Genomic DNA, 21,026 nt, shown 5'->3' on the forward strand with positions numbered 1-21,026 from the left:
GCATTTGAGCAGCAAAAGAATGTTCTGATGCAACTTTTAGCTCATTTTGCATCTTAATTCAGAAGTACTGCACTCTTAGAAAACAGATATTTGAAAGCACTTAACCTCACTCTACCTTTCGACTTTCTGGAACTTAAAGTGCTTCTTCATCCTACTAAACAGAAGTAGAAATTTTGTGACTTCCACATCTGCCCTGAGGCTTGATGATTTTATGTATTTCCTATAACATCTTTTTACCTGTGTTAAATCTACTAAACCCTAGCAACCTTTAAGACTGCCATTTAACAAATTCACTAAAATGTATATTTCATTATACATCAACATATTTTAGTGACCATCAATTATAAATACTGTATATTTCCAGGAAATAAATTGTGAGCAATGTGAGTAATGGCATTGTTAACAATATTTAAGTCTGATATGCCAATATGAACAAAAATCTCCATGTTGATGTGAATGATGATGACAGCTTTTTAGGAAGAGTTCATTCAGGCTAGAGGCACTGCCAGTAACTCTCTGTGCAATTATAAACATGACCAAAGTCCATTCAAGTCTGTCATAAAGCCAGCAGAAAATGACCTTCTCTACTTGTCATTATCATATCCCCATGGAGTCTGTAGCTTCTTCCCCTGAGCTGTTTGTCTTGGCTTTACAATTTAGACCTTCCAGAGGCTGCCCCCATCAAACTGTTCTCTCTTTTCCATGGCACAGCTTATGATTTCAGAGCAGACACTCTTGGTTGCCACATCTTCAACCACCTCAGTGCTCTCTAAAGTTTTCTTGAAGGAAGCAATCATACCTTTTCTAGCCAACAAAACTCAATGTTAAAGTCTGATGTTAACTTGTTCCCATCTTTCCTTCTTTTGTCCTGACCCTCCTATTTGATTCACATTTCATTCTGCCTTTCTTTTTTGTGCCATTAAGGGGGTTTTTTCCTGTTTGTTTACTTGTTTCTCACCTTCTCTTCCATACAAAGCTCTGTGTTTACAAATTTCTTTCTTGGACTAATGTGAGTAGTGAATCTGAGATTTTCTTTCTTATTTTCTTACTTATCTTAGCCAGTGTGACCACTTAAGTCTGGGAATGGGAAAATACATACTAATTTTCAAAATTATATCAACTTTCTATAAAAATTCCTACATGATACGATTTTTCTTTCTCTGAAACTAAGACTTTGATTCACTCTGTCATTTTATTGTTTCTTTGGCATGTTAATTTTCCTCAGTCTATGTTTCCTCAGACTTTGCTACATTACTGGTCCTTCTTTTGAACAAATATATGTTTGTAAAATGCAAGGAAAATGCTTTTCCAGCAAGAGGCTATTGTTGGTTTGAATCATAGTAGTCTGATTGTGTAATATTTTTGATTGTCAAAATCAAAAACACACATTTAGCTAGACAGAGTACAGGTGAAACACTAAGAATCACAAAAGGCATATATTAATGTATAACTTCTAAGATATGTTCTAGTTGAAATTTTGTTGGAATTTTATCCAATAAATTCTATGAAGCACTATTGTATTTATAACAGGACAAATAAAATGAAATTAAATTTTCAAAGTCTGTTTTGAGAAATTCTATAGCAAGTTTGAAGCTGGTTGGTTTATTTCTGTCTAACTCTTCCCCTTTTTCTTTTTATTTGGATCTGCAGCAGGAAAATCTGCTGAATAAAGGTTAGACTAATATAAGTGAAAAGGAGGTAAAATTGATGCCTTAACTCATGGGGCAGTTCTGCATACATTGCATACCCAATCCAATTTCTCATCCAGCCTGTCTTGACTGTCCTATATGCACATTTTAAAATTCCTTTTATATGCTTGACATATAAGTTTCACTTTACAGTTCATTCAATCTATAACCTCATTTCTAAAGAAAAATACACTCAGATTGTTCTATATTAGTCTGAAAGAAAAGCATAATTAAAAAAAAAAATCATCCATTGCAAAAAAAGAAGTCTCATGCAATTTTCCAAGTCCAGAAACAATTACAGACAATATGAAAACAGTTGTATTACTTGTCTCTGAAAATTTATATCAAAAGTAAGAAACTGGTATATTAGAGAACAGCACATATTTGAGCCTACCACAGAAAGATTTGGCATTTCAGTCTGATCTTCAGTCACATGGATTTTGTCTTCCTCTCTCAAAATTATTAGGTAATTTCCCAGTGGAATTTTGTGATCATGTGTTCTAGGATGATTATTTCAAAATGTAATCATAGGAATACCTTATTAACTCCATCTCCTTGTTTCTCTCCTAGTTCTTTCTGATGGTAATTAGTTTCACCATATATTGTAAGACACTCAAATGGGAACTGTATGTTTCTCTCCAGAGTGCTTAACATGGTGAGACTTGAGTTTTTTTCAGATCTTCTAGACACTTACAAAATTTACCTCAAGATTTCATGTTCCCCAAATATTACTGGTATCCCCTAAATAGACCCTAATATTTTTTAATAGTGGTATTTTGCTTTCTTTCAGGCTATGCCAGTTATTTCAGAGAAGGAGAAGGCTGGTGAGTAAATATTTACTCATTTTCTCATTTCCTTGTTGTATTTGTTTTTGGAATACCCTGTTACTTAACTAAGTGATAAAAGACAGGCTTCAACTGTGGTCTTTCAAACATATAGGATTACAGATCTGACCAGTGTTTATGTAAAAGCTATTTGTTGTTTCCTGAATAATTTCTCTTTCTAAAAAACAGTCCAGTCTTCTGTGTCATATTAATAAGGATGTTTGAAACTGTCCTGCAAAGTTGAATTGCAGCTGCTCCTTACACATCAGTGTTCCTGTAGTTATTAATTTGTTCTTTGGTGATAACATGTATTATGATTTATTAGATGCCTCAATTAACAAACATGGATGCAAAAGCATTTTATCAAGTGAGTGGAATTTGAATTTTGACTTGGTATAAACTTTACTGTCTATCTTTAAATGTGGCAAGAAATTTCAGTTACCTGGAGTATTTCACTGGAGATAATAACATTTGTTTTGGCTAAGTACTTCTAGAATATTGAAAAATTGTTTTTCTGTTCTTTTCTGTTGTATGTGTCCTCTGAATGCTATATATGCTTTGGTGTTGGTGTGTGAAATCTATTACTGATTGCCTGCTAGACACTGTCAGATTGGTTTATTCTTGTGATAAACTCTAGGGAACACTCCACTCTGGGCTATTGCTCTCAAGAATCTCTGTTGGTTACTTGTCTTTTATTTTAATTGATAATTTGCTGCTGAATTTTGAATATAGCTTGAAAAATACCCCAAAATATCCAAATGCCACCTGGCATTCAGATTTATATCTAATTTTTATTGATGTTTTCTTCCATTACCCTGGCTCAGATTGTTTCTTTTCTTTTGATTATTCAAGGAGAGGAATGGGTTAAAAATGTTTCAGAGATAATGCACAGTAACACTCAGTACTGTGAAAGCTATGGATCTGTCTGTTCAGGATGTTGCTACTTTAGCTGTTGAAGTTTAGAAATAATTCCCAATCTCTGACACTATTTAATAAGATTTTTCTTTATAGATTTCACAGGCAGCACAATCTGGTGTTTCTTTTCCTGAGGTCGTTCATACTTGGCCACATCTTCTAAATTATGTAAAAACATGCAAACTGATTATAACTGGTTGTAATTGATTATAACCATTTGCAGCTAATTTCTAATAAAATTCAAAGATCTATGCTTACTTCTTTGTTAAAACTCCCTATCATGTCAGTGTTGGTAATGATGTAAAATGAATGTATTTTTGACATACACTTTAAAACCCCTACACATGCATATGAGCTTCTCTCTCTTTTCCTTCTTTCTTATCAGACTTCTCTGCCATGTTTTTCTGTGAACAGTATTATATTTGATATTACAAATATTAAGTGGAACTTCATGCTACATGAAACCAATTTGCTGACATTTCCATGCACGTGAGCTCAAGCTAGACTGAGAATGAATATGTGATTGCCTTTTAATCAGCTTTGGCTTTCATTTAACTCTACAGCTCAGAAGTTCCTGAGGTTATGATGGGTTATTTTGCAATATTGAGAATGCATGAGGGAGATGACTGTTGAGATCAGGCCTAATCACTTGGTTCTAGGGGCAGTAAGTATTATTTTAATTAAGTGCAATTGGATCTTGATTCAGACAATCAGATCCCATGCTTTGCAAGGTAACTTGCCAGTATTTGATCATTGCTGCTTCACTACACCAGAATGACATTACCTGTAGTCAAAGACGTGCCTAAGATGTAAAAGCCTTCAAAATAATATAACATACTTGCTTGTCTGCTATAAGAGAACTAATTTTGGTATTTATTTGGAAATACCAACAATCTAAAGTTTTCTAGTTTATATTATCACAAGCAAGCAAAAATGAATCACAAAATATTACAGAACAAAAATAAGTTGTTTATATTATTACTGGCAAAGCTAATAACATTGCAGGTAAAGAGATGGCATTGTATTACAATTGGATTGAAATGCAATCAAAATTTCTAGAGAAACATCTTTTCTCATTTTGAGAATTTGAACTAATATTCTCTCGTAAGTCCCTCTTTTCTGCTTACTACTATTTAATTCCATCTGGGACTGGAATAAGAAATACAAGAGAGTAGAAAGGCTGTTATTCCAATGTTTCTGGTTTACAAATTTTATATATACAGAAATAAAACCTTGTTTTAACAAGACTTACTATTCTGTAGACTCGAAATACTTGATATTTTCAGATGTTTTTCCTATAGGCAACCAAACATTTAGATACTAAAATGGACTAAACTGCCTAAGAAGCCTAGAAGTTCACACATTACTGATTATGTTTACAGCATTTTTTAATCCTTGAAATTAAATATTTTTTGTCTATTTGATATATTTTCCAACTTGCAGTAAATTTTGACAACAAACACAAGATGGACTACTTATTTAAAAAAATCACATGCTCACATACCATTTTTAGATTTGGAACAAAACCAAACATCTGAAAACATTGTTGCTTTTGTCAATTAATGACTCAAGAGTTGCATAACATATTTATTTTTTTATTAGTGGAAAGAGCAGTAAAACATGCAGTTGCAAAGTGCCTTTGGTGAAAATCTATAAATGATCAGTATATTGAGCAGAACGTTGGTCATGCCTAAACATGTACACGATTGCTTCCACTTGTGTGAATTAGGGCATTGCAAATGATGTGCTGCTGTGGCATCAGCTACTTCTGAGTAATGCATTTTTTAAAGGTCTCAATGTTGTTGACATTTCTGGCAAAGTTGAAAAAAATAAATCTTTCAAAATAATATTTAGAGGTAGAAGTTAAGATCAAGCAGTATGCACTGTCAGAGAAAATAGTGGCTCAAGCCAAGAGATGACTCAGGACTAGTAATGTTGGCACCTACATTGAGAATGCAAGCCAGAAACCAGATTCAAAACACTATTTTTTCAGATTCATCTGCTTTTCTTTTGAGTAAATTACATATTTGCATGCCTTTACTTACCTTGCTGACTGTTGTGATTTATATTCTCAAATTCTGTCACAAAAATGAAGAAATTTGAATGATGGAGAATTTAGCATATTTAGTTAATAATGGAGGTGTCTGTGTCAGGGTTTGAAGTGTTGACTGCATTTATAATCTAAAAATAATCAGCATCTGAACCTTTGGTTCAGATGGCTGTATATCAGCAGCTGTTTTCTGATGTGAATCAGATATGAGACTTCATGAAAGGCATTGCTTAACTCTCCCCTAACTGTAGACTTGAGATGGCTCCAGACACAGATACCAATATTCAATACAATGAATCCACTGAGAGTTTCTATTCTGGAGCAGTATTCAAACAAAGTAAAACAAAGGTAAAATTACTTTAAACCAATATTAGAATTATTGCCTAAGTCTCTCTGTGTACCTGCTTCATGCTTTCCCAATTTATCCTCAAATATTTGCAGGGAATAGTGAACTCTGTTTGTGACTTAGAAACATTGCTACAACAGAGCCAGTGGGAGAGGTAGAGCAAATATCCACATCTGGTCACAGACTAGCACAGCTTATTTCTGTTGAGGTGATGGAACTATGTGCTATCAATAAACAGGGCAGAAAGTTTAGTCTAGCCATAAACAAATTTCAAATAAATATTAACATCATTGGTCCATAATGTTCAGCATTATAATAAATAAATTTTTCCTGTGCATAAAACAGCCCTGTGGTAATTTTTTGTTGAGCATGCATGTAGAATAGTCACTGCTCTAAAAGGAAAGGAAGTACTTTTAACTGAGAATAGCAATTGAACCTGCTTTGGAGTTTTCATTATTCTGTCAAAATATTCCCTTGTGCTTTAAAAATACACTGTGGAAAAACTGCACAGCCTCTTCAGGTAAATTTCAGCATTCTCTCTAACTAGTAGGTTAGAGAGATCTACTTCAGCCCAACTAAAAGTGAAATAAAAGACCATGATATGTAGGAGAAGAGATTTGATAACCCATTTCTCTGTTTCTGTATTTTGATGATCAGCGAGCCAACAAGAGGATAAATAAAATAAGAAGAACAATAAAAAAATAGCAGCATCAGTGGATCTCTGGCCAGCATATATGTCTGAAAGCTCCCCAGTGTCAGTATTACAAGATGGGCCTAGCAGTGAACAACACCTTTTTTTTTTCATTCCTACATCTAATCTAGATTTCTAGCAAAGACCCTATTTAATAAAGTACAGGTACTATTCTCCTTCAGTATTAATTTCCTGGTTGCCTTTCTGATTCAGAAGGAAGACAAATACAGAGCTGATTAAAGAGACCTTCATGGCAGGGATTTTCCTCTCACAGGCTCTAATTGTCAGTGTCAGGCAGCAGAGGACACTTGGTGCTCAGCCCATGGTGAGATGAGCTGCAGAGCAGGAGGTGATGCAGTGATGACAGGATGGCTCGAGCTGTCTGTGAGAACTCACAGCAGGAGGACCTGGAAAACCCAGTACCACAGGTTCACTATCATACAGCAAGGCACAGAAAAGACCAACTGCTTGGCTCATTAGGCAGAGGTTTTTTCATTCCTTTTAATTTAACTGCAGCTCTAATCAAAAGGGAAAAAAAATTGCAATCTTCACTATATTTTACAAACATATTCTAGATCCAGAGAAAGCAATTCTTTCTATGAGCAGTATTCACTAGATGCTCTGTTTCCATAAAGTCAAGTTGTTTTGAATTTAGAGCAAACATTAAAAAATTCAATTTGGATACAAGATATCAATTTCCACATAAACTAGGGAGAAATACAGAGTAATTGGCACAATTACTAGTTTTCTGGCTGCCTTACAATAACTCTAGCCAGTATTGTAGAATAAACTGGGCAAAATGAATTATTAATTGTTCCATTTAGCAAGTACTTTATCTGGTTTTACTAAAACAGTCTTAATAAAGTTTTTTGGGAGGCCTTAGCACGAAGTACTAGCTTCTAGTTAGGTAATCCTTCTTTATTGTCAGTGTTGCAACAGTATAGAATTTAGTGCTTGTTTTCTAAATAACAATGTCAGGTGAGCACAATCTGTCATACTGAGAAGTTCAGCCAGAAAATGCATGAATGGCTGCCAAATACTAATAGATGTTAATGGATATATATTTATTCCACTGCTTATTCATTTCATTGCTAGAAAAAATGATGATGCCAATAGATACTGAAAGCTGACCTTTCATGCTAAGATTCCTAATAATTTTTGGGTTTTTTTTTAGTTTGTTTTATTTTTTTCTAAATGTAGTAAAATAGCTGATATCAGGATTTTTGGTATTTGATTTTTAGTGGCTTATTAACCACACACTAGTGCAGTTGTTCTGAATAAATTGCTTCACTTTTAAAAGCCACACCATACTCACTGTAGGCATGGGGACATAAACACACAAACTTTAAAATCCACATAGCACTGTGTGAAGCCAAAGGTGCTGTTGCCATTTTCTTTATGTTTTGGAGGAAACAGGTGGTCCTAGGACTGCAGCTTTCATAAAAAAGTCCCCTTTAAACCATGGTAAACGCATTTGAAGCAGGATGACCTAAAACTTCTCATAGTTGCCTCTAATATATTACTTTTGCTAGCCTTAAAGAGTGAAGGATAGGGCCAGGTAGTGTGAATGTGCTCTGAGGGGAGCCAGTGACAAGAAGGCTGTGTACCATTGGAGAAGGATACAAAAGTCCAGGTACCAGCCTGGACAGGAAAACAGGTGTTTTATGAAAGGCTAAAACAATTTCCAATAAAAAGATCTATAATGGTTAGGTACATATGCAGTATCTGGGAACTAGCAGAACCTGTTGTGCATAAAATTCCTTAGGCAGCTTCTATTTCCTTTCTCCACCTGCTTCATGGTTACATTTTTTGGAAGAGCTTCTTCCAAATCAAAATATGCTGTTGTTAACTTCAAAAGAGTTTAATTTTGTTCATATTGTTAGTATAATCTCATTTATTCACATCTCTAAATGTTTAGAAGCTTAACTGCATTACTTCAGGCTAGTAATAAGGATAGGCCATTATTTTTGCATTGTACTATACACACATATATTTTATTATACACTTAATGGCTTTTTTAGCTATAATATCTTTCTAGACTTCTCAATGGTTTTGTTAATTGTGGAAATAATTGTGGAAACAACTAAAAAATTGTTACATTTTAAACAATTCAATAATTTAGCAGTTTAAAAAATTAATTAATTTAAATATTTCTTTGATAAATATTCAAATGTCATTTTTCATTTTCGAGGAGACAAGCTGTGCCCAGGTGCCTTATATTCTGGTGGTGAACAATGAAACTTTGATTTCTCTGCCAGTTTAATGTCTTTTCTTAAGTAATAAAATTGCCTTATTCAAATCAAGATAGTTCCCTGATAGGAATAAAATTTTATACAACACCAGATGAGTGATTACTGCTCCCAACCATCATACTGAATCTTTTTTTTTTAATCCAATGTGCTTCTAAGGCAATATGTGCTTTCCTATTTAAGACAAGTTGTTTTTATCACAGAAATTATGCCATTATTGAAAATACCTAAGCATTAGCATTGACGTATTTTAAATTTATTTTATATTAATAATATTTCATCATATATTGATAAATTGTAAGAACATGTCTCACAACAGACTTCATCACCTTCAACTGAAATACAGTTAAACAAAGAATAACTCTCTTCAAGGAGACCTTTGGAGGTTCTTTCTCCAACTTTTTGTTTAAGCAGGCCAACACTGAATTCAGTAAAGATTGCTCAAGTCTTTGTCAAGTCCAGTTTTGAACTGAACAGAGCCTGTGGAACCTCTGCTGTGCTCCACTGCTCTCTTGTCTCCATAGAGATGATGATTTTCCTGATGTCCAGAACTTGTGTCTCTCCTCTCTTCTGTCCTCCTCACATGCACAATGTGAAGAGCCCAGCTCCATCTGCTTGTTGCCCTGCTGTGAGGTCCTGGGGAGCTGCTGCAGGCCCCCAGAGCCATCTCAGCAGGCTGAACAATGCTGCAGGCTCAGCTCACAGGCCAAGTGACCAGACCCTGACCCGCTTGGTGGCCGTCCCCTGCGCGCCCCTTTTATCCATCCTTCTTGTATTGGGAGGATCCTGAAACTGGGCTCTCTGCTGCAGATGTGCAAGCACTGCACAGAGAGGGATAATCCCTTCCCTCCATCCACAGGCTTTCATTGATCCATCCAGGCTGCTGGCAGCTCGTTTTACTGCCAGGGCACGCTGCTGGCTCAGCGCTGCTCTCTGGCTGCCAGCACCCCAGGCCCTTTTCCACAGAGCTGCTCTCCAGCCAGTTTTTATCATCTATTTATCCACCCTTAAGGACTGTAAAATCCCAGCTTACCAACAAAAATATTGTGGAAATCGTGCTCTTTGTTGTCTAAACAGAAAATAGAGCAGGAGACTCCACGAATTTGTTACTTTCAGCCAATTCAGTTTTTATTACATTATAAGAAATTTTAATATGTTTAGATCTTAGAACACCAGCAAACAGACTGCAAACAGGTACTCAGTATATTCTGGCTAGTGTCATATAATTAATTTTAATCAAGTGGTTTCTCAGTATAAAAATAGGTAAAAGTTACACAGTGACTTGGTACCATTTATATTACCCAGGCCACATTGTCATCTCTTTTTGAACTGGACACCAGAAACATTCTAAAAGAGGTGTTCCCTGACCAAAAATAGCTTTTAAATCAAATCAAACATGATCAAGTTGTTCTTTCTTTCCTTTTTTGGCTGTAACAAGAAAAACAGAGGATGGTGATAACCAATTAATCAAGTTATTTCTAGGCTCATTTTCTTCAGACTGAGTTCATGGCAAAGACATGTGTTGATTCAAATGAAATATAAGCTAGTTCACTTGGTCCTAATTGATACTGACATGCAGTCATTAGGTCGTGGTTTGAAAGTAATGAGGTGACTGTTGATTTGGAAATCAGGTGATGATCTTTTTGTTTTCAGTGTCCAGAAATAGAGGGCAGCTTCTGAAAAGCTGAGGTGCCTACAGCCAAATTTTAAAATTAACTTTTGATTAAATTTTAATAGTTATTTAGGTACCTGAAGACGAAAAATGAGCTCTCTGTGACACCTGCTAATTTTGCACCAATTTCTTGTCAAGGTTACTTCTGGGCAGTAAAGTCTGAACATGGCACAAAATTATGATGATACCTAGTCACTTCTGAAAAACTTGAGATGCTCTTTTTTGCATCTTTAGGTTCCTAGCCAACATTCAAAGAAAACACCTGGAATATATTATGCTCCTGTTTTCATATTTGAAAATGAGACTTGAACTGCTGAATTGTTTCAGAGTTGTTGAAGATGAATCAAAAAAAAATTTTAACAATTTTAAACCATGTTTGATGTGAAGAGCTTAGAGTACTTAAAATTAAGTGTGGCAAGATAATATCTTTTTGCATCTGTTGAAACAGAAGAAATTATTTGAAACAGGTAAGAAATTATTTCAGTTCCAAATCACCAGAACATGAGCTTGTTTTTTGTTACTTGTACATTTGAGGTACTTACATGCTCACTTTACTAGAATAAAAAGTTGCTATTCAAAAATTCTTAGGGAAAGGAGTGGTCTTTGATGTTTGATGAAAAGACATGATTCTTCACCTGTGATTCTGTAATTCTGTGACATGATTATTTGCATTTCTCTAAGGACATGCTGAAAACTGAGGTGAGAGGCACCCAAAAACATGCTTTGGATTAGGCACACCTGGAGGCAAAGTGTCTTCCTGATGCAGAACCATCCTTGGCAGGACAATGACAGGTCTGGATGCAGTGTCACAGATGGCTCAGACTGAGGCTTTTTTTTTCTTTGATGGCAATGTCAACCTGTGCTCTGAATGTCTTCTGCTATAGCAAGTCATGTTTGAGAGAATTATGGATTCTGCCCATAGTGTGTTCAGCCTGAGTAACTAGACCTTTTATTGTCTATAAACTGAAAGATATCAACTACAAAAAGTGTTTTTCATCATCCTGAAGATTTTAAATAACTTGTGGCATCTAGTCATCAAGTTTAATCATTTCCTCAAATCTTCTCTCCAAATAATCTTGTAACATTAGATTGCTTTTGCACATATCAGGAAATGGCATTTGAATGAAATGCTGATTTTCTAACATGCCCACAGTCTTTAAAATGTAGCAGTGTACAGTTCTTATATGCAAAGTCAGTCATTTGCCTCATGTTGTATTACCTCTGTCAATCTACCTCTGTGTTAATTTTTACTGTTGGTGAATTTCCCCTTTATGATATTTTAGGAAAGAATCAGATAACTACTTGAAATGGTTGCTTAATTTATAAGTATTACAAATAAAGAAATTGAAAAAAAGTTTATTGATAGAAAAAACTGCCAAATGGTCTTTAAACTACACATCTGCAAGGAGTTATTCCTGCAGATAATCATTCTAGTCACATGAGTTTGGACTAATCTTGGAAGTAGAAATTTGCTAAATCCCAGTCTAAAATGATTTCTCTGAAAGTTTCTGCCTGCCAATATTCTCTTTAATTCATTTGGTAGGTCATTAATTTAAATCCCAGTCTATTCTGGATTGAGTTGCACCTGTTGCTGTACATTGCCCTAAAAGAAGAGCAAATAGTTGGTAAGCAATTTCAAAGTGTTAGATTGGTATATCATATCTCAGTAGCTGCCTATGAGTAGAATTGAAAGGCAAAGAGGAAAGTAACCATGGATTTTAATACATATGAAAATACAGGCTTGAAATCAGAGAAGAGCAGTTGAAATATCTGTTAAAAGGCAAAGAAAATAATTAAATAAACCACAGCATCTTCCAGGCTGGTGTCTAATTTACAGTGTTATCCTGGAATGTGTTTTTATATCGCAAGGAATAAAAGAAAGTCTGAGACTTCAGCCAAAAATTCATATATCAATTGGTTAACATAGACTACTGTTTACAGAATGACCCATCCATTCACCATAAAGATTTTTGTCCTGTAGTTACCATGGGAGGCTCTCAAACAGAGATGAAACTACAGAATGCTCAGAGAATGCCAAGCCCTTGTTTTGGTGGTTAGCTCACACTAAGTATTTGAGTGGGATAACATTTTTTTGTGTCAGCACAAGTGTGCCTTCAACAAGTCTCTGCTCCACATTTGTGACTCACATACCTGGTCTGCTATAATTTTAGCATGTTATTAGGTTATTCAATTTATCAGTTATAAATTCATCATTGTCAGTGAATTTGTGACTGGAAAATGAAAGCTATATAGTTTTCTTAAAATTTCTTTCCCCCTTTTAGAAGATCTCATACTAGTGCTTTTTATACAGTCCTTAGGACTTAAGTCTGGCCCTATGTTTTGAACCATGGATCCAGCCTAACATTTGTAGGGAAAATGTCTTTTATCAGCCATTCAGTGAGCTGTTCCAGGATCAGACAATAACAATGGATGATGTAGAAGACACTGTTCCTGGCAAACTAGTTAGAGTAGGATTTTCTTCTCCTAACTTGGAAGTGGTACAGGATTTTTCAGTCACAGATTTAATACCTGCCATTCCTTTCAACAGTTAGTTTTTGCACCTCATCTGTTTTTTGTCTCCCAGTACAATAGCTGTCCATGTTTGATCACTCCATATTGATAAACATTCATGTGCAATTGCTTGTCTCTTCCTGTAGAAGAATGAGAGGACATCAAATAGACAGGGCAGAGTCAAAACAAATGGGGAAGCAATTTAGAATTGAGCTCACCTCAGTAGGTTGGAGATGCTAAAGTTGTACACAGCTTTAGAAAAATACTAAAAAAACTAGTAACGGAGAAATTAATTAGTATAACACTTTCTTCAATAAAATTAATAAAAGTTCTTACCAATGACTTTTGCAGGACTTACCCAAACCACAACCCTTTATATAAAAAATCAAAACTTGCCTAGAATGCCAAATTAGTAATGCAATACATCTGTTAAATATTGAGTTCAATTTTAATGGGTCAAAACAAGCATTTTGCAGTAAAAGTATACTAAATATTCAGTCCTAATATGTACACTGAATATACTTTTATTGCATGGGTGTTTCCTTTCTTTTGTAAAGGACACGGTTTTCCCCCAAGAAACATTACCAATTATCCACCATCAAATTAAGAATCCTATATAACTTATACAGCAACAACAAAAGATGTGTTGGGAAATGTTAGGACACATTAGACATGTTAGAAAACTTTCTATCAAAAGCTAGAGGGATCTTAAAATTCGTAGAAAACCAATCAATGATCAGAATAAAGTAAGTCAATTCAATTTCTCAGCATAATAAATAGCAAAGTGAAAAAATATGAACATGTCTCATAAGAATATAAAAATACAAAAGAACATACTATAACAAAAAGAACATACTATAAACTTTATAGATGGATGGATGGATGGATGGATAGATAGATAGATAGATAGATAGATAGATAGATAGACAGACATATGTATATATATTACAGTTGTGATCAAAACTTGGCATCATTTTGTCTTTAATGAGGACATGGACATTGGAAAACTACTAAGAAAGTTTCCAATCTAAGAAATTGCTACATGTTTTAACTTTTCCAATACATTTTAAAGGCGTTTCCAGAGAGGCAGTGTATGCCACCCTAGACAAACTAAAATGAATAAGAAACAGACGTCTTTTCATAAAGCAAATCTATATAAAAATCTTCAGCAAAGTAAATTGCATTTGTTTATATTAAAATACTGAGTGATAAGAAATGAGCCATGCTTTTTTTTTTTTTTGCTTTTTTTTTTTTTTCTCAAAATAATCATTATAGCTTAAGTAAGTTTAACTAACTCTTCTGATCCATAGAAAAAATTCCACATCTGGAAAATCTTTGTGGCATCTGTGTTGGGGTTTCATGCTTTTTGGTGCTATGTTCACCAGTTCCCATGACTCTAACTTAAACCTCTCTCTTATTTTTTTAAGAGAATTCCAATTCACCTAAAGATATAGTGATCATTTCGTTTCCTGAGATATGTTTAAGCTTCCTTAATTGTTTCCCTAAACAAAGCAAAATAAATCCTCAAAAATAAAGAACTTTAAGAAAAAAAAAGGACAATATATCTTTGTAGCATGTTGCAGTATGGGCAATTATTTTAATAGATTGAAGTGAGATCAAGAATTGTAATTTTCAAAGATAACAGAGAATTAAATTTCTTTTTATTGTAGACTTCTAGCTGTTTTTAGCAAATAGAAGTAATTTTAGACACACTCCACACCAATATCCCCTCTTTGCATGAACCATTCACAAGCAGCACTGCTTAAAATCTGAATTAAGCATTGGCCAAATGCACACAGTGCAGACAACCAGAAAATAATTGCCTCCTGTATTCCCTTCTGTTTGTTTCCTACATAGTGCTACACAATTGCTTACAAATACTCTTTGCCTCTCTATTTAGAAATCCAGGACATAGATTTAGAAATATAATTATGACAGAAACAAAATAGCACAAAGTACTTCCAAAATTGGGATTTTTTTCTCTCTTAAAGGAGCTGTGGCTGAGTCCCAAAGGTTTGTTCAGAAGAAGGTATAGGCTAAATAACAAAATAATTTGGAGTGCACACATCCAGTAATCAGTCACCAAGGTTTAAAGGGGGCCTGATTCAAGACCATAGTCACACAGAAGCATCTGAAAAAGTAAATTATGCAAGACCAGGACTCAAGCACTGACATTTAGTTATCCCAGTTCTTTAGTTATTATGCTTCCTGCTCTAGTTTTGGCCCATGTCATCTGGTAGTTTTTTAGAAAAGACCCACAAATGTTTAGAAGTTAAGAAGATCCAGGTAGTGTTTGAAACCAGCAGTGGTGGGAGATTCACACTTACTGTCATTGAGTGATCTTGATCAAAAAGGTCAAAGAGATTAATTCATTCTGACATCCTTTGTCTACCATAGACTTCTCCATGTTTAGAGGATTCAAATAAGAATTTATGAGCAAATCCTCCTCTCAGTGGAAAGATCTTTAGTCTCCTGTAATGCATGGAAAACACTCCTCAGTGAGATTCCAGCATAAGAATTTGAACAATTGATTTCACCTACCTCCTCTCTCCACTTTCCCTCCTTCTGACAAACTGTCTTTAAGGTTTTTATTTTTGAACTTTTACTGCAAAGGAGATTTAGGAAATAATTTTTTTTTTAATCTGATAACTGCAGTTTTGCCTTTTAATTATTTGCCTATGATGCAACAGTTACTAGTACAGCAGAGAAAAAAAAGTAAAAACTGTGAGCCAGAAAATTAGCTATACTGCTGCTCTGTTACAAGTAGCTAGAGAGTGGGTCACAAATGACTTTCAGCTGCTCCCCTAAATGGCAGGGCAAGGTAATCCCTGGCAAAACTGTGGAGAAAGGTGTGGCTGACAGAGTGCTGGCAGGCATTAGCAGCTATCCCAGCTGATGCTCTCTGTAGAGCAGATTTTGTACCAGAGATTGCTGCTCCTCACTCCCCCTCCTCTGAGACAAACCTGTTCAATGGGCAGAGCCATGTTCAGCCCTGTTTAGCACTTGCTACTCATCTATCACCCCAAACCATGCTGAGTTGTTAGAAGGGGTAAGTGGAAGTCACTGTAGCTATAATTACAGCCTGCATGTAAATTGTTATCTGCATGAATGCACTCTGCCAGCAACCTAACAACAAACTGATGAAACTTGAGAAAGACTTACATGTGTGTGACAGAGAATAAAGAAGCTTAGGTACAGGGCTCCACCTTAATTCAGTAGAAAATCATCTCACTTTAACATCCCCACCCTATCAACACTGGGTAAGTATTGCCTTACCAATGTCCTCACACAGCAGGAGTCAGGATGGAATTTGCTTTTATTCCTAATGGACCTTTGAGCAGCAGATCTCACTGATAAGAAGTAGAAGATTTCACTGATTCAGTCAAGTGACTGTCAAGTGAACTCAAAAGCATATTACTTTCCTGAGCCTGCAGCAATGAAGCACTCACCCATTCATAGAAAAGTCCTTAAAGAAACAAGAAAAATGTGCTGTGCTCTCTGGTTCATGCTGTAAACAGTAAATATTTTGGAGCAATAGAAAGAAAGAAAAAGCTAATTTATATTCCCAGGCATTAGAAATATACCTAGGTTAACACAGAGACCATGAGCTGTATATAACTGTAACTGAGGGATAAAATCATTTCAGAGAAGCACTTATCACCAAACTGAAATTTAAAAGCTGCCAAAATTTAAATTAAGGCTTATTCCTGAAGAGCATCCAAATAGATTATGGTAAGAAAATCAAAGAAGAATATTTCTGCTCTTCAGTGATGTTAGAAAATGCCATTATGATTAAACTATCATCATTTCTGTAATATCTGATTATCCTTAACTGATTTTGAAAGGGCAATACAGTATTTTTTTTTCCTACTTTGCCTGCTCTGGATCTGAGAGAAACACAGTGTCTAACTTGCAGTCCAAAATCAATAAATCCTTCTACATCTAACCCTGAAAGGACACACACTACTCTGCAGCTTAGGCAGCAGTGCTTCATGTTGAGAGCAGTATTAATTCATGAAGGAGTGTGCTAAACCTTGTAGGTCACTGATTCATTTTAATTGAGACTTGATTACATTTCCCATGCACCCTTCTAATTTATTTTGGACATTTTGGGGCTTTTTTGATTTAACACCCAAATGAATTTCATAAAAAATAGGGACTTTGTTCCCACTTTCAACAATCAGGATTGAGATGGACTCCAGCCCACAGGCCCTTCTACTCTATGCTCCTCTCCAAGCCCTTCTGTCTCCATTGCCTTACCCCAAACATCTCCTGATGGATTTTTCCAAGGAGGGGCTGTGCTGCTCCCAGCCTCCAGTTCCAAAGCTGACCCCAGCTAGCTTTCCAGACCTCTGACTGTGAACTCACATCTTCTTTCTAAGGGACAGTTAATTCTCCTAGGATAGCTAAAGTTCTTAAGTGAAACGATCAGTTTTGCATAGGGAGTCAGGTATTTTTTAATTTTATTCTTTTTAGTTAGCTTACACAGAAACAAAAATAACAAACCCAGCATTTTTTCCTTGAATCACTTTCCTTACTTTTGTGATACATACTTCTGGCTTAACTCCAGTCATCTTGAATAGCTTAGGATCTTACTGTAGGTCATGTTGTGTCACTTGAATGGGGGAGGCTTTCCAGCTCATTTTTCAGAGCATTTTCAAATTCACTAGCACAATCATCAGAAAGCAATGACTCAATCTATGATAAACTGTCAAACTGAGCTTGTCTCTACCATCTACTGCTAAAGTTTTCTTGACACCCATTCAACAATTCATTTCATTCATAGTTTCTCTTTGATAAGTTTCCACTCCTTCAAGCCTTTTCCTCACAGCTAGGAAAGAAATCTAGCTCCCCTGGGGCTATTTGTCATAAACTCTCTATCCAGCAAGAGCTGACCAGAAAGCTTTCTTGAGTCTGAACCAGAGCCTGGAATGAAACTTCCTCATTCAGTAGCACCTACAAAGGCTCACAAGCACACACCTCTGTCAGCATGTAGAGCAGCCAATAGGGTCTATTGATTCTCATAAATGTATGTCTTCTTATATCCCTTATCTACCTTTCCTGTATGCATTTTTTCATGGCTCTTTTAGAGTGTTCATTCAACATGCTTAATTATCTCATATTTCATATGGAACACCTTACCAACTGGAGAACATGAAGTTCTTCAAGGGAGGTTGAATACTTTTCTCCACATTCTTGCAGTGTCTGCAGCTCATTTTTCACCTATTGGTGTTACAGCAATCAGCTGTATATGGCCAGTCACCTCTAGGAAGTCTATCTACCTGAAATGAGATAGGCATGTGAATCCCTAAAGTTGTACTAATTGTTCAGCTACATCTCAATGTGGATTTGTGTTCAAATGCATGTTGCCAGTTTTTAAATGGAATTTATAGTCTGGTTTACAGTTCAAGCAGTAATTCCTGGGTTTCATTATGCATGAATCTGCTATGTTTGCAAAATACATATATCCTTCTTCATGTATTCAGTGGGCCAGACTGTGATTCACCTTAGCACAAATAGATTGAAAGTTGTAACTGCCTAAAAGAGAGCTTTGTTTTGAAGGTGAGTCACAGTGTTGCATCCCCAAATTTATTTCACTGCCTTCTAAGTTGAGGAATTCAACCATTTGCAGTAAACTGGATCATTGAAATGATTCAAATTAGGTCTATTTTTTACCCTATGCTGTTTGAATGAGCTGGTTTTCAGCAAGCTGTGCAAACAGTTGTCCCAGTACCATATGAGAGGACAGTTTGGTGCAATAAAGGACACAGGCAAAAAGATTTGAAGAATGAAATATTTCTTGTAGCAGCCTTTTGCTGCTAGTGTCTTGAGAAATAAGTGCCTTAAAGAGGCTGCACAAGACTTAGAGAGACAGAGAATAAGGTATAGAAGATGTATTTAAATACTAAGATATGCAATTCTAACTGACCAAGAATTAGGACTATAAGGTCAGTGTGTGCTGTGCTGTTAGTGCACAGTTCAGTTCTTTGTTCCAAGCTGCAGCCCCACAGTTACCTGCCCTTTTTTGAGCTTCCTTGCTTGGTAGATGTTTAGGAGTTAACAGCTTATTTTTCTGAGAGCTCCTTTCATGGGGCTGTCATCGATAAAATAAATACAGTAACTGCAAAGTTTTGCATGACCTTTTCTGAGTTCCACAGATTCATTCATGTCTTTACAAACCATGCACAACAATGTGATTAAGTCCATTTTTCCATAGAAGGGTGTGGAAACATCTAACCTTTGACAGATTATGAAGTTTTGCAACTAGCACAAAGTTAGATCTGACAAGTGAGCAAGGCATTTATAGAAGAAATTACAATGTTTTAAAAAATTTCTGCAATCTAGACTTCCTTGCTCAAATGGAAAAGATATCTTTTGGATATATTAACATTTACTTCGTATTGCCTCTTAAAGAGAAAAACTTTACTGAGGATGGAAATATGCAGTGGATTTTGGTGAGCTATACATGTTTAATACATCATAAGTAGCTATATACTGGCCTTGTTTTGGTTGATGATCAGTAGTACTTCACTGAAAACATTGTACAAAGTGCATGGTCATGGATGGGCAATGTACATATGAAGGTCTTCAGTTGTAATAAGAGCGAAAACACTTTTTCTGCAGGCTTTTCATCTCCAAGGCATGGTAAACTTTACCTTCATCCTCTAGATGAAGACTAATAAAAGGTGTTTAAACTTTGAAGGCCAAAATCTAAAATCTAATTTATCTTTGACCTAAAAGAATTATCAGTATCTGTCAAGGATGTATTTAAGAGCTTTCATGAAGTGTATTTTAAATTATACATTATTATTAATCTTAGGTGTTAGAATTTATTTTTTAGTAATTTGGTTGTCCAGATGCTGAAATCTTACAGTTCTTACATAGAGGATGAGGTTTTCAGCATCAAATAACTAGGTTAATTAGGCTGAAATGAGGTTAATTAGTAACTGAATCTAATCCTATTAATTAAAATTCAGAGCTGTCATGACTTGATAAGGACAGAGCTTTTCAAAATTTAATATTGAAGAACTAATATTAAAACCAGGGGTTTAGTTGCTCCTTTGGTTTTTCTTATGCATTTTGATGCACAATGTAGATATAAGTCTTTGACATATATTTGTTTTATTCCTGACTTTTATAGGCAGTTATCCAAGCTCAGGTTTTTTTCAGTACACTGACAGCTGCTTACTTCAAATTTCAAAGTCTATAATCAGTCTTTTAGGAAAAGTACATCAAGAGTAGAAGGGTATACTTGCTTGTACAAGAGTACATATTCTCCTATAACTTATTGTGGAAGTTTTCATTGAATGCAAAGAAATATTTAATGCCTCCATATGCAATTTTTCTAGTGCTTGAATAAAAGGTGGTAAGTTTGGATTGAAAAAATTTAGCAACATCTAAGTTTTGACTTCTAAACATGCCATCACTTCATTGCATCTTCTGAAGAATTTTAATATTTCTCCTTATTTTGGTTCCTCATGCAAAAAGTGTTACAGAGCACCAATGACATTCAGAAAAATCTCCTGGATATCTTTCAAACATCTCCTAAAGGCACCTTTATTCTATATGCCTTCAGAAAGCTGCCAGTATCAGCAAACAGGGCTGAGCTGATTTAAACCATGAAAAAAAAATCCAATGACATTGTAATTAAACTTTCAGTTATGAGTGAAGTTTTGGTATGACAATTTTTATGTCTGAATAGCAGGTTCTTTTTCACAGGGAAGGGGTAGCAGGTTCTCAAGGAACTACAAAACTTTCTGAACAAAGCAAACCTACTTTCCAGAGAGGTTCTTTCTAAAGAAATTATGCACTGTGGTACTGATATAAGCTTTCTCTAATATTATATTCCACTCATTTTTCATATTTAATCTTTTTTTTTCAATTTTGATCTTTCTAACTCCAGTGTTGAAATATATACTGTATTGAGGACTTGCACTACAGCTGATAGATGCATCATCCTGTTTTACATTTGCACAGGGTTTTTTCCTTTGCAGACACATAATTTTTTTGTCCATACATAAATTCCAGAGATTATTAGACTTAGTTTGGATGAAAAACAAACACAAACACAATATTTTCC

At 35.2% G+C, this 21,026-nt stretch overlaps 1 protein-coding gene across 4 annotated transcripts in view; it reads left to right on the plus strand.

The window, feature by feature from the left end:
- The window catches only part of DLC1 (DLC1 Rho GTPase activating protein), a 237,986-nt gene that overhangs the window by 111,525 nt on the left and 105,435 nt on the right, over window positions 1-21,026 (plus strand). For all 4 annotated transcript variants that reach the window (XM_056489192.1, XM_056489195.1, XM_056489193.1 and 1 more), the window contains exon 5: window positions 2,479-2,512. In XM_056489192.1, coding sequence (XP_056345167.1) covers window positions 2,479-2,512 — 34 coding nt within the window. The remainder of the gene's footprint in view (window positions 1-2,478; window positions 2,513-21,026) is intronic.

The sequence above is a fragment of the Oenanthe melanoleuca genome, chromosome 4 (genome assembly GCF_029582105.1).
Source record: "Oenanthe melanoleuca isolate GR-GAL-2019-014 chromosome 4, OMel1.0, whole genome shotgun sequence".
In the NCBI taxonomy this organism is placed as follows: Eukaryota; Metazoa; Chordata; class Aves; order Passeriformes; family Muscicapidae; genus Oenanthe; species Oenanthe melanoleuca.